The sequence below is a fragment of the Plecotus auritus genome, assembly GCF_963455305.1.
Source record: "Plecotus auritus genome assembly, chromosome: 9".
Taxonomy (NCBI): domain Eukaryota; kingdom Metazoa; phylum Chordata; class Mammalia; order Chiroptera; family Vespertilionidae; genus Plecotus; species Plecotus auritus.
In genome coordinates, this window is record NC_137783.1 from 117419947 (window position 1) to 117433289 (window position 13343).

The window sequence follows — 13343 nt, forward strand, 5'->3', positions numbered from 1 at the left end:
GGGAGAAGTTGGCCTTGGATTTAGCAATGAGGTGGTCATTGGTTATCAAGGGCAAGGCAGATTCACTGCAGGTGGGAGCAGTTTCTTAGTGCTTGACAGCCATGGTGATGTAATTGCCCATGGATATAAAAGGGGAAATACAAAGTAAAACATGCTGTGGAATTTTTGTCCACAGAAATTGTCTAGCTTGCCCTGGCCGGTGTGGCTCAGTTGGCTGGGCATGGTCCCGTGCACCAAAGGGTGGCCAGTTCGATTCCCAGTCAGGGGGCATATACTTGTGGATTTGATCCCCAGTAGGGGGCTTGCGGAAGGCAGCCAATCGATGTTTCTTCCTCTCCCTAAAAATCAATTTTAAAAACCTTAAAAAAAAAAAAAGAATAGAAAAGTTAAAAAAATGTCCAGCTTAATACAGAGAAATATACCAGTAGAAGGGGATAGAATATTTATAGGTATAGAAAAAGATATACCAATGCTATTATAAAAACTAAGCTGCTGCTTGGACGAATTATGCTAGTAAAATCTCCAGTATCATCTTTTAAGACATTTTGTAGTTACACTAAGTGCTCCAAATTTATTAGTGTTTTCCTTGGAACTGGAGGAGGGGTGGTCTCTGACCTGTGATGTTTTGGTTCTTTCCATTACTAAAATATTCCGGGTGAACTTGAAAGTGATCTTATCCTGATTTCAGAACTCAAAATTAGTGAGTAAGGAGACTTACCTTATTCCTCAGGGCAGCACTGATTGATGAGAAGGACTTGTCATTGGCTTTAAATCATCACGGAGCCACAGGCTGTGAAGGGAGCCAGTCAGCATCATCTTCCTGACTTCTCTGCTTAAGAAACTCGAAAGATTTGTTTCCCAGGTGGCTCGAAGACCTGGGGCCCACGTGACTATCCTTTCTGCAGCTGGGCCTAGCCAGAACTCCGTGGCAGGCTCACCTTCATCTTGGCAGGCTGACAGGAACGTCTTGGTCCTCTTTCCAAACAAATTAGTCTCATTTGGGAAGGGAACAGCCTGTCTTTGATGTGATAGAATAGCCAGGCAGCCTACCTTGTCATGTTATTGTTTGGACTTATTCTGTGTTTTGACATCCTTAACTCCCTCGACGTTTCTTCCAGTTAAAAGGCGAATTAGAGTTAGTTTTACAGATTTTCCCTCCATGGCCAGGAGTACTTGTGTGTGGAAAGAAGGGATTGTTGAAACAGATGTATGTGGAAATGCTTTGTCTGGCTGCTGAGCCAGCCTCCTGGAGTTTAAAATGTGGCCTTGAATTTTTGTACTCTCAGCACATCTCCTGTTCTTTGATCAAGCACTGCAGACTCGAGGTCACACTATTTTATGGAAAACACTAGAATCATAATATTTCTTAAAGTGGCCATCTCTCTTAGATTTTGCTTTCTTCCTAAATGCTGTAATAACATTTAAAAAACTATATTTTGGTCTAGTTTTAGACTTATAGATTTTAATAAAATTTAATGTGAAAAAAGATGTATTTAAAATATAAAACTTGAAATGTAATGTCTTTGTTATGAGTATATACTAAGTTTAATTGTAATCTTTTCAACAGTTTTTAGACTTTATACAATTAAAGTAATTTTTTTATTTTTCCAATACTCTTAAGTACCATAATGATCATTTGCATTTTAAGTCCAGAATGTTTTTAAGTAAGATTTTGTTCTCCAGCTTCGATTAATGCTATATAAGTAACAGCAGTAGTTTATGAATAACGTAAGTGGTATAAATAAGTTTGCTTTTGACTTAGTTTTCCATCACCCAGAAAGTAGTGTCAAGAATATTGAATAAATATTTAAGTTACTTACTACGCAAAAGTCAAGAAATGGCATGTCCTTATTTGAGATGGGTTTGTAATTTTTGTCAAATGGTATTCCTGGAAATATGTGTCAAAGTATAGTTTTCACATTAGTATTCACTTCCCACAGAGCCAAGAACAAAAACAGGATGTGTCTGTTGTGAGCTTATTTGGAAGAGTTGCCTTGAAATAAATATCAAACCTGAAATAGTTTTAAGAGACCCTCTGTGAAATAAAACCTGAATTGTTACGCCAATAAAGGCCCTTTTAAATGATGACAGGGAAAGAACATTTAAGAAAATAAATTTTGGAGCCAAAGGCATTGCAAATCACATGCAGTTTAAAAGTTTATTCTTTGTTATTTTTGGTGAAACTTGCTTGGAAGGAGGAAGTAAGCTGCTTCCTGAAACTGAATGAGCTCTTAGAATTGATGCAGGCCATTCCAGACTAACATGCAGCACGTGATTTATTAGTGTAATTGAATAGCTGAGAATGCTTGTCTCTCCTTGGCCCAATATGATGATTTAAGAGGTCCTTAAGTTACTTGGTTATGATAAGTAAACGATTGTGTGGAAAGTCATCAGGAAATGAATCTAATTGGTTGTCTGGCACAGTTACTGGCAATGCTGAGCAGATGCTGGTGCTGATGACCAACTCAGAAAGGTTTGGGAGGTCACCTTCAGAAAGGTTTGCTAGTAATAGGTCCTTTCTGGGTTACAAACATTATAGAAGGTTGTCTGATAGGCAAGAAGAACTAAAGCTTGGACTGTGCGGCTCGGGTTCGTTCACTAGGGGCAGGTGAGGCAGAGCTGAGGCTGGGTGTCCACAAATACAAATGGTCAGTTGGATGCACCTCCTTGCCACGTCCACTTTTCCTCATACTTGTGGCCGTATGCAATGCTGGCTTCCTACTGAAACTTCTAGTTGTGCCGTTACTACACTTACCCCACGTTGTGATCAGGCAGCATTGGCCCTTCATTTTGTTGCCTTGGGGAGATTGAATTTCTGTTTTTTTGTTTTTTTTTTTAATAAATCTTTATTGTTCAGATTATTACAATTGTTCCTCTTTTTCCCCCCCCCCCCATAGCTCCCCTCCACCTGGTTCCCACCCTACCAACTGCCTTTACCGCCCCCCACCCCACTTTCCTCATCCTTAGGTGTACGATTTTTGTCCAGTCTCTTCCCTCACCCCCCATACCTCATTCCCCCCGAGAATTGTCAGTCCACTCCCTTTCTATGCCCCTGATTCTATTATATTCACCAGTGTATTCTGTTCATCAGATTTTTTATTCACTTGATTTTTAGATTCACTTGTTGATAGATATGTATTTGTTGTTCATAATTTTTATCTTTACCTTTTTCTTCTTCCTCTTCTCCGAGTTTCCGCGCCCCGCGCCCCAGTGCAGTAAACAATGATTCCTGCGCTTGTGCACGTCTCAATGCTCTTTTCTCTTTCTTTCTAGATGTCAAACTTCTACTCAGCCAGCTTTCCCGTGGTTCTGGGTGATAGACGTTTTGTCTTTTAGTTGTAGTTTTGGTGTGATTGTGAGAGGCAGCACGTACAGCGCCATCTTGGTTTTCCTTAGTTGTAGTTTTGAAATTGTTGTGCAAGGCAGCAGTTTAGGTGTTTACCTATGCTGCCATCTTGGTTTCTCCACCAAATTTCTGTACCTGTTAATGCCTCTAAGTTAGTTTACCATGGGCAGTTATTTATTTTAATGTTATTTCTTTCTTTCCTTTGTCTTTTTTCAATCTCTTCTTGCCTTTATATTTTTTTCTCTCTTATTTGTCTCATTCTCTTCTTCCCTGTTCCTTTCTTCCTTTGTCTTCCTCTTAACATGTCCTTTTTCTCTCTTCCGCTGACAATCCCTCTTTCTTCTGTTTAAGAGCCAAGAAAATAATCTCTGATAAGCTTAATAGTAGATGATAGATCTCCAACAAGAGAAGGAAAGACCTAAATGTGTCTTTCTCCAATAAGTAAACATACGTTAGATTTAAAGGATTAGGTAATCTCCATACCAGAGGATTTTTACAATCTTATCAAATTAAATCGTAGAACTCAGGATATTTTTGACTTTGTGATATTTTATGAATGTACATTTCTTTGCAAATATGTTTTTTCTATTTTTGTATTATTTTTCTGTTAAAGTTTATTTCACAAAGTTTTAACCAAGTTAATGGAAATGTTAAGAAGAGAAAAAAAAATAATTCACAATCCTATCTGTAACAGACTTACTGTTTCTATGTTTGTACTAATATTTGTCAAAATATTTACATAATCGTTATGGAGTATAAATCATAGGTAAATTTAATTTTTCATTCTTCTTCACTTTATGTACTTTCATAAATGCTTTCTTTTTTTAAAAAAATGTATTTTTATTGATTTCAGAGAAGAAGAGAGAGGGAGATTGAAACATCAATGATGAGAATCGTTGATCAGCAGCCTCCTGCACACCCCTAATGGGGATCGAGCCCACAACCCAGGCATGTGCCCTTGATCGAAATCGAACCTGGGACCCTCCAGTCCCCAGGCCGATGCTCTATCTATTGAGCCAAACCAGCCAGGGCTATAAATGCTTTCTTAAAAGTAATTTTAAATGGTGGTATAATAGTCCACTCAGTGCAGAAGGGAAGTAACATTGATGGAGTACCTAGTGTGCCTGGCACTGTGCAAAATGTCCTGTTATTTGTTTCATTTTATCTCCATATTAGGTATATGTGATGAATTTTATTTTATTTTTAAAAATATATTTTTTTAATTGATTTCAGAGAGGAAGGAAGAGGGAGAGAGAGATAGAAACATCAATGATGAGAGAGAATCTTTGATCGGCTGCCTCCTGCACACCCCCTATTGAGGATCGAGCCTGCAACCTGGGCATGTGCCCTGACCAGGAATCCAACTGTGACCTCCTGGTTCGTAGGTCGAAGCTCAACCAACTGAGCCATGCTGGCGGGGCTGATGAGTGTTATTAGACTCATTTAATTGATGAGGCAAGGCTTAGCTTAATTTATTTCAGTTTAACAAACATTAATTGAGCTCTGCTACGTTCTAGGTACTATATTGAGTTCTGGGGATTCAAAGATGAGTGGGACATGGTCCCTCCTATATGGAATTCATAAAACAGTGGGGAAGCCAGTTAGTAAGAAGATCATTTTAATTCAGTATGCTAAATGCAGCAACATAGAACACCTGCCCTGGGTTAGGGTTGGTCAGAGCAGGTTTGCTTCTCAAACTTTAGTGTGCCTATAAGTTCCTGGGGTTCTTGTTCAAAGGCAGATTCTGGCTTTTGGGTCTTTAGTGGGATCTGAGACACTTAATGTTAATAGGTTTCTCAGTGCTGCTGCTGTTGGTCCACACATCTCAGTTTGGGTAGGCATATCTTAGACGATGTAGGATGTGAATAAATATCTGTTAGGTAGAGAAATGGGTGAAGGTATTCTAGACAGAGAGAGCAGTGTGGGGAAAGGCATCGGAGCATAAGCAAGTGTGTCATGTGGGTAAACTACTTATAATCTATGGCAAGTATTGGCTACCTATGGCTCGCTGACTGAAGCCAGCCCACGGTCTGTTTCATATTGTCTGTGTGTAGAATTGTTTTTACGGTTTTCAAAGGGTTGTAAAAAAACCCCACCCCAAAACAAAGTAGAAAATAAAACGGAGATGCACAAAGCTTGAAATATTTACTACCCAGTCCTTCAAAGAACAAGTGGGGGCCCCTGCCCAGTGGTGTTGATAGTACTGGGGAGTGTAAATGTGTCATGGGCGAGACAGTAGGCAGGGCAATGACACCGATGGATGCAGAGGAGCTTAGCCCTTATCTTTGAAGCAGGGTTTCAAGGTAAGGGTCACAGGCTCAGGTTTTGTTTTAGAAAAATCTCTCTGGCAGAATACAGACACAAGGGGGGCGATGCTGGAGGCCAGGGTACCAACTGGGAGGCCTGAACACAGGCAGATGGGGTAGGAGGAGATGGAGTTGAGAACTGTCTCGGACAGTTTTTCATTCTCTTTTGACTGCAACCTATAGGAAGATAAACATTTTATTTCACGACCCAGCATACACAGATACATGCACACACAAAGCAAGACTTGTCACTCAACATTTGTCTTTATTGTGGATAAACTGAAACATTTTTTCATTTCCTTAAAGAAAATGCTGCTTACTGCCCACTAAGTTGATTTCATATTGAGTCATAACCTGCAGTTTGAAAACCACCTATCCAGGGAGGTAAACACAGTAGGATTTTGTCACCGATTTGATGTAAGGCCGTGGGGAACAAGGATCCTGCCATGGTGAATGGTTCTCCTCCCAACCAAAATCAGTAATAGGAAGGGAAGCCATTTGGAAGGGGGCTATGACTCAGTGTTTAGGATTTAATAAGCTCTTCCAGGCCAAGCTAGAAATTCTACATTGTTTACAACATTGTCAGAGTTCTTAACGGGAGGAGGCAGCATGAATTTAAAATAACTGCCTTATATCGAAAATGTGTAAATTGGGGAGTAACTTGCACATCTTTTTTTTTTTTAAAAAAAATAAATTTTTATTGATATTTTACAGAGAGGAAGGGAGAGGGATAGAGAGCTAGAAACATCGATGAGAGAGAAACATGGACCAGCTGCCTCCTGCACACCCCCCACTGGGGATATGCCCGCAACCAAGGCACGTGCCCTTGACCGGAATCGAACCCGGGACCCTTCAGTCCGCAGGCCGACGCTCTATCCACTGAGCCAAACCGGTTTCGGCGCACATCTTACTTTGAGATGCTTATATAATTGGGTGCTTGCATATTAGAAAAAGACGAATATTCTTCTTTTTAAAAAATGAATATCCTGATATATTAAAATATTTATCCAAGAGAGAGTAATCAGATCACATTAATTAGTTTGCGTATGGTAGTGTATGTGTGAAGTTTGCTTTAGAAATGTATACAAATATACTATCAGAGGGTTATCAGGGCTTGATTCCTTTACTTATTCTAGGTAAATATAGAACAGGTGGCATTTGTCCATACCCTTCTCCCTGACAGTGTCATGATCCACTGTTGGAATTGTAAAAGAATGTTTCTCAAATGGACCTTATCAGTGTAAATAACTTAGATATGTACCTAAGTTAAAAAGTTATTTTTTTAACTAGTAAATAATAACTTCTAAATTCTTTCTATAGATTGAATACCTGCTTAAGAAACTGACAGATGCCATGGGAGGAGTTTGGCAGCAAGAACAATTTGAAGATTATAAAGTCAACTTTGATGATGGGAAAGATGGCCTTTCGGCGTGGGAGCTGATTGAGCTCATTGGAACCGGACAGTTTAGCAAAGGCATGGACCGGCAGACCGTGTCCATGGCCATTAATGAAGTCTTCAATGAGCTGATATTAGATGTGTTGAAACAGGTAAGACTCCTATAACACTGTGTTTCTTCTCACCTTTGGAATTTGACATGTTTGAAATCAGACAAATTTTCATCACAAAGATGAGTATAAGTCACTTTTACACTGATTTAGAGCTGAACAAAGATTCTTATTTTCTCAGGCTTTCTTTTTGCAGAATTACAGGTGCATTTCTGAAGTATGGTTAAGCATTGGAATTGCTATTTTTTTAAAAAAATATTGATTTCAGAGAGGAAGGGAGGAGAGAGAGAGATAGAAATATCAACGATGAGGGAGAATCATTGATCAGCTGCTTTCTGCCTGATTGGGGCTTGAGCCCCCAAATCCGGCATATGCCCTGACAGGAATCAAACTGACCTCCTGGTTCCTAGGTTGATGCTCAACCACTGGGCCACAGCGGCCAGGCGGAGTTGCTATTTTGAAAGAACTGTTTAAATGATCACATTTCCAACTGATTTTAAAGTACTCTCATGTCATGTGTACATCCATACCTATTCACCGGAAAGATCTCCATGGCATGCTGCTGAGCATCGTTTTGTAGTCCCTTTCACAGCACAGAGCTGTCAGGAAGGGCGCTCAGCAGAGTGTTAGAGTGATCGCCTCTGGATTGTGGAAGTTCTGAAAACTTTATTTTCTTCTTGGCTCCTTTCTTATTATTGGACTTACTACTATACATGAATTTATGTATATGGTTGTATATTGTTTAAATAAAATCAGAAAAATACCCTTATTTTGGGAAGAAAACCCCTTTATGTAACAAAATTGCACTTATTAGATTATGATGTTTGTTTTCTCAGCACCTACAAAGCAACTGGTAATCATATGGGGAGCTTAATGCTTGTTAAATGGAATGTATATATTTATTAGTGGATCTTTCAAATTTCTTATCCTACATAATAAAAGGCTAATATGGAAATTGTCCCCTCGACCAGGAGTTTGACCGGGCGTTGACCAGGGGGCAGGGCTGACCAGCCAACCACCCGCAGCCCCTTCCCCCAGCCGGCCCCATCCCTGATCAGGCCCCCCCCCCATTGGGGCGGGCTGGCTGGACCCCACCCATGCACAAATTTGTGCACCGGGCCACTAGTATTATAATATTGAATAACAACTCCAATTTGTGATTTCCTTACTTTGGTCCTTTTTTTGCTCAGTAGGTGATATTGTCATCTTTGTTCTTTTTTCCTAGTGGAGCCCATTAATAACCAGTAGTTGAGGCTTAATTTATATAGGTTTTTGGTGCTTCGAGGAGATATAAGACATGATCTTTGTGAAGGAGGACTAAGCCCATCAGGACAGCAGGATAAGGACTATGGATGGATTTCAGAATGAGATGGCTTAAAAACATTAAAAAAATTACAGTTTACTTTCAGTATTATTTTGTATTAGTTTCAGGTGTACAGCATTGTGGTTAGACAATCATATACTTTACAGAGTGTTCCTCCTGTTATTTCCGTTACCCACCTGGCACCATACGTAGTAATTACAACATTGTTAACTATTCCCTCTGCTTCACCTTACATCTCTGTGCTTATTTTGTAACTACCAATTAGTTCTTCTTACTCCGTTAGCCTTTTTTGCTCTGCCCCCAGTACATTTAATATTTAAATGCCAGCTATTCTTGAACAGCCTTGAAAGGCTATAATAAGGTGTAATTTTGTTGAAGTAAAAGTTTGAATTATACACCTTTGAGGCTGATATATGGGGAGGAAGTACAGACTTATAAGTATGCATAGAAGCTACACGTAGAAGCCAGTATCGTGAACTATCGCTTCATTCTTTCTTTGCTCATCTGGAGCAGAGTTCATCCTCCAGAATACTGTGAGGTCAGGTAGAAAGGTAGGTTGGTGCTAGAAGGTGATTGGCTGAGTAGATAATACTTGGCCGTTAACACCTTTTAGCATTTTTATTGACTGAGGTTTTAATTTACTGAGAGTACTGTTGGTGTGTGTGTGTGTGTGTGTGTGTGTGTGTGTGTGTGTTAAGCAGAATAGACTGAATAGTATAATGAACTCCTGTATACCCACCACCCAGTCCCAGCAACCACCAATACATGGTGAATCCTACACTGCCTACTTTTGCTTCTCCTGTATTGTCTTGAAACAAATCTCAGATATTTCATTTTATAAATATTTATTTTAAAAAATATTTTTATTAATGTCAGAGAGGAAGGGAGAGGAAGAGAGAAATAGAAACATCAATGATGAGAAAGAATCATTGATTGGCAGCCTCCAGCATGCCCTCTACTGGGGATTGAGCCTACAACCCAGGCATGTGCCCCCTTGATCAGAATTGAACCCGGGACCTTTCAGTCTGCAGGCTGACGCTCTATTCACTAAACCAGACCAGCTAGGGCAGGAGTGGGCAAACTTTTTGACTCGAGGGCCACAATGGGTTCTTAAACTGGACTGGAGGGCCAGAACAAAAGCATGGATGGAGTGTTTGTGTGAACTAATATAAATTCAAAGTAAAGGAGCAGAGAGAGGGGAGAGCAAGAGAACCGGATAGAACAGCCGGATCCGGCCTGCGGGCCGTAGTTTGCCCAAGGCTGAGCTAGGGCAATATTTATAAACTAGAGGCCCAGTGCATGAAAATTCATGCACTAGAGGAGGGGGGCGGTCCCTCAGCTGGCCTGCCCCCTCTCACAGTCTGGGAGCCCTCAGGGGTGGGAGGCGACCCAGCGATCAGGGGAAGGCGACACCCCATTGCACTTCTGCTGCTGCCCCTGCTGGCAGCGCAAGCCTCGGCCGGCCCTGGTTACCTGAGTCTCGGGTGGCCCTGGGCGGCTGGGCAGCCGCCATCGGAGGCTTGCCTGCACCTTGGGCTGGCCCTGGGCGGCTGGGGGGCTGAGAGGACTGGGGGACTCCAGAGGCAGGTGTGTGGGGTGGGCCTGGCCTTGCCATGTGCCTGCCACCCTGGCAGGGCTGAGGAGACTGGGTGCCGCCATGTTGTGACTGTGGGCACCACCATCTTTGAGGGTGGGGCAGTCAATTAGCATATTCCCTCCTTATTGGCTGTGGGTGCCACCATCTTTGTGATGGTGTGAGGGTAAATTAGCATATTCCCTCTTTATTAGATAGGATATTTCAATAAGTATCCCTAAAAGGTATGGAATTTAAAAAAACTACAATGCTATTAACATCAGGGATTCTAAAGTTTACTATCTGCCTGGCTGGCATGGCTCAGTGGTTGAGCATTGACCTAGGAACCAGGAGGTCATGGTTCGATTCCTGGTCAGGGCACAAGCCCGAGTTGCAGGGTGAACCCCCAATGGGGATTCAATCGATGATTCTCTCTCATCGTTGATGTTTCTCTCTCTCACCCTCTCCTTTCTTCTCTGAAATCAATACAAATATATATATTTTAAAAAGTCTATTGTCTATTTAGCTTTGCAGGAAGGGGAAGAGAGGGGTGTCTAAAATTCTGCATAGGCTTTTGTTTACATGTGCTTATGTGAATTTGACTGGGAATAGTGTCCCTGGCTTTCATAGATCCTCAAAGGGTTCATGATCCACAAAGGGCAAGAACAATACATCAGATAATGGAGTAGGTAATATCAAGGAAGAGAGATAGTAGCTCTTATAAATAAAAGGACAGGCATTTATGTCAGACTTAATCTCTTATAGGGTTACATGATGAAAAAAGGCCATAGACGGAAAAACTGGACTGAACGCTGGTTTGTACTAAAACCCAACATGATTTCTTATTATGTGAGTGAGGATCTGAAAGATAAGAAAGGAGACATTGTCTTGGATGAAAACTGCTGTGTGGAGGTAAGAGCCTACTGTTACCTCTTTGTGGTGCTGCCCCCTGCTGCTCAAGTAGCTTATCTTCCTTGTAGACTTCAGGGCCTTAGAATAATCTGAAAACTTCCGTTTCAACATAATATAGGCTAAAGTTGCAATAAAAATTAAAGATACCTGACAGAATTTTTTTCTAATATGAGTTTGTCTTTGGTCTTATACTCGTGAACAAAGGATAGGGATTAAATAGCGTTTGTTTGTACATTTACGGAATCATTTATTGAATAAAACGGAGTCATCAAAAGAAAATAAAGCAAAAAAATCAATTGAAATAATGAACATGCCAGAAATTCTGGGCCATTTTGAGTGCAATGACTAAAACTGAAGAGGAAGTGAGCAATATCTTTGAATATTTTGAGTGACTTTCAGTACATCTTATTCATAACTGTTAATTCTGTCAAGAAGTGAAGTCCTCAAGAACATACATTTTTGAGTATTTATATCTGAACTATTACTGGGCCTGTCTTTGTTGAAGAACATTTTGAATACCTCCGATCTTACTCATAAACGATAATGTATTTTGATGGATGAAATGGTATAGATATTAATGTTCTGAGGTGTGCAAATGCCCATTAAGGGTTGGTTTTTTTTTAGATTCAGCTAAACATGGAAAGTCACAAAGATTACAATAGGCCATACCAGTCTCCTCATAAGGATGTAGGTCAGCAGCCACAGCTTGCCAGCATAGAATCCAGGTGCGAGGAGAGGAGGAGTGCACACCTCTGGCAGGTGTGGGCATCACTCTGGCTTAGAAGCCGCATAGCTCATGGGAGCGAGTTCCTGTAGTAACTCCGTGGGTATACCTCCCAGGGTTCTTGTAAGGGACGTGCTCAGGTGTCATCACTGTGCTGAGGGAAGCCCAAAGCATGGCATCCCCATCAGGTGGTCGTTCTCCCAGTCAGGATTTGGTATACTCATCGGGAGCCATTGTTCCCGTAAGTAAAGTTGCTCAGGGGATAGAATTAGTGAATCAGTTAAATGCATTTAGAGATATTTTTCATTGACATTGCATTCAGCCAGATTTGTATAAATAATTAAGACTGAATTTAATTTAAAAACGTAAAAGTAATATCTTAGCCTTGCCCAAGTGGCTCCATAACTGTTAGGGCATTGGCCTGATATGCCAGGGTTGTGGGATTGATCCCGGGTCAGGCACATACAAGAAGCAACCAATGAATGCATAAATAAGTGGAACAACAGAAATCTATGTTTCTTCCTCCCTCTCTCTCTCTGTAAAAAAAATGAAAAATAAAAAATAAATAAAAATCTTAAAGAACTAACTTAGCTTTCTGTTTTAGTCTTTGCCTGACAAAGATGGAAAGAAATGCCTTTTTCTCATAAAGTGTCTTGATAAGACCTTTGAGATCAGTGCTTCAGATAAGAAGAAGAAGCAGGAGTGGATTCAAGGTAAGGTAACTTTTACTATTGGTCGTGATATAACTTGAAAGCTCTGACTTTCTATTTTTGAAGTTCATGAAAGATACTAAGGCCTTGTTCCCTCATTGTCTGTGTTAGTACTGGGTGTAACATGGTAGCTTAAAGAAAAATCAAGAGCAGTTTCCAAATTTTTAGTCAATTTCATTTTTGTAATCATCTTACGGGAAAATTGTAAGCTGGACATTTTGAGTTTTATTTACTCGTACTATTTGAAGAGTGTGGAATTTCCCCTTTTAACAACTGTGAAGAATTTTAAAGTGACTATCAAGAATGAGACACTATATGTTATACATTTTTAAATGATGGGGAGATTCTGAATATGGTATTCTTGGACTTAGTTATGTTCCTGGGACCCCATTTTTTTTTTTTTTTTTGAGTCCACGTGCCTGTGTGCACTGGCCCAAACAAAAGCAGGCGCAGGAGTTTGCAGTATAGAAAGAAAAATAGTTTAATATTGAAGTAACCAATCCAGAGATGGGCAGCTAATGCTAAAAACCTCTGTGGCACATAGGTTAAGATTATATAGGGCAAAAATCACAAGACACTGAGGGTTGGGGGTTCAGGTCATGCTGGGAGCTGATTGGTTGGAGGGGAGGTAAGGGTAATGAATCATTTCTTCAGGTCTAGAGGACAGTTCTGAGGTCTGCTCAGGCGACCCTCTGTCTGGGCTCTTGGGAAAGTAGCTGGGTGTCTCCATTTTAGGGCTCAGGAGCCGAAACATAACTTAGGTCAAGATGTTATCTTTAGTCTGGACCTTGTGACCATTAGTCAGGTCTGGGCTGTATTCTGCTGCCTCGGGGGTGGCTGCTTATCCAGGAGAAAGGCTAGGTTTCTGAGGGGTATACAGAGAGAACTAGTATTTTTAGAGCTAGGATTTAAAACTAAATTTAATCAAAGTCATAGGGACCC

General features: G+C 40.7%; 1 protein-coding gene across 1 annotated transcript in view; it reads left to right on the forward strand.

Annotated features, from left to right (window-relative positions):
• SWAP70 (switching B cell complex subunit SWAP70) overlaps positions 1-13343 on the forward strand; it is a 75828-nt gene that overhangs the window by 44729 nt on the left and 17756 nt on the right. The window contains exons 4-6 of the mRNA XM_080641994.1: positions 6973-7200; positions 10821-10967; positions 12296-12404. Coding sequence (XP_080498120.1) covers positions 6973-7200; positions 10821-10967; positions 12296-12404 — 484 coding nt within the window. The remainder of the gene's footprint in view (positions 1-6972; positions 7201-10820; positions 10968-12295; positions 12405-13343) is intronic.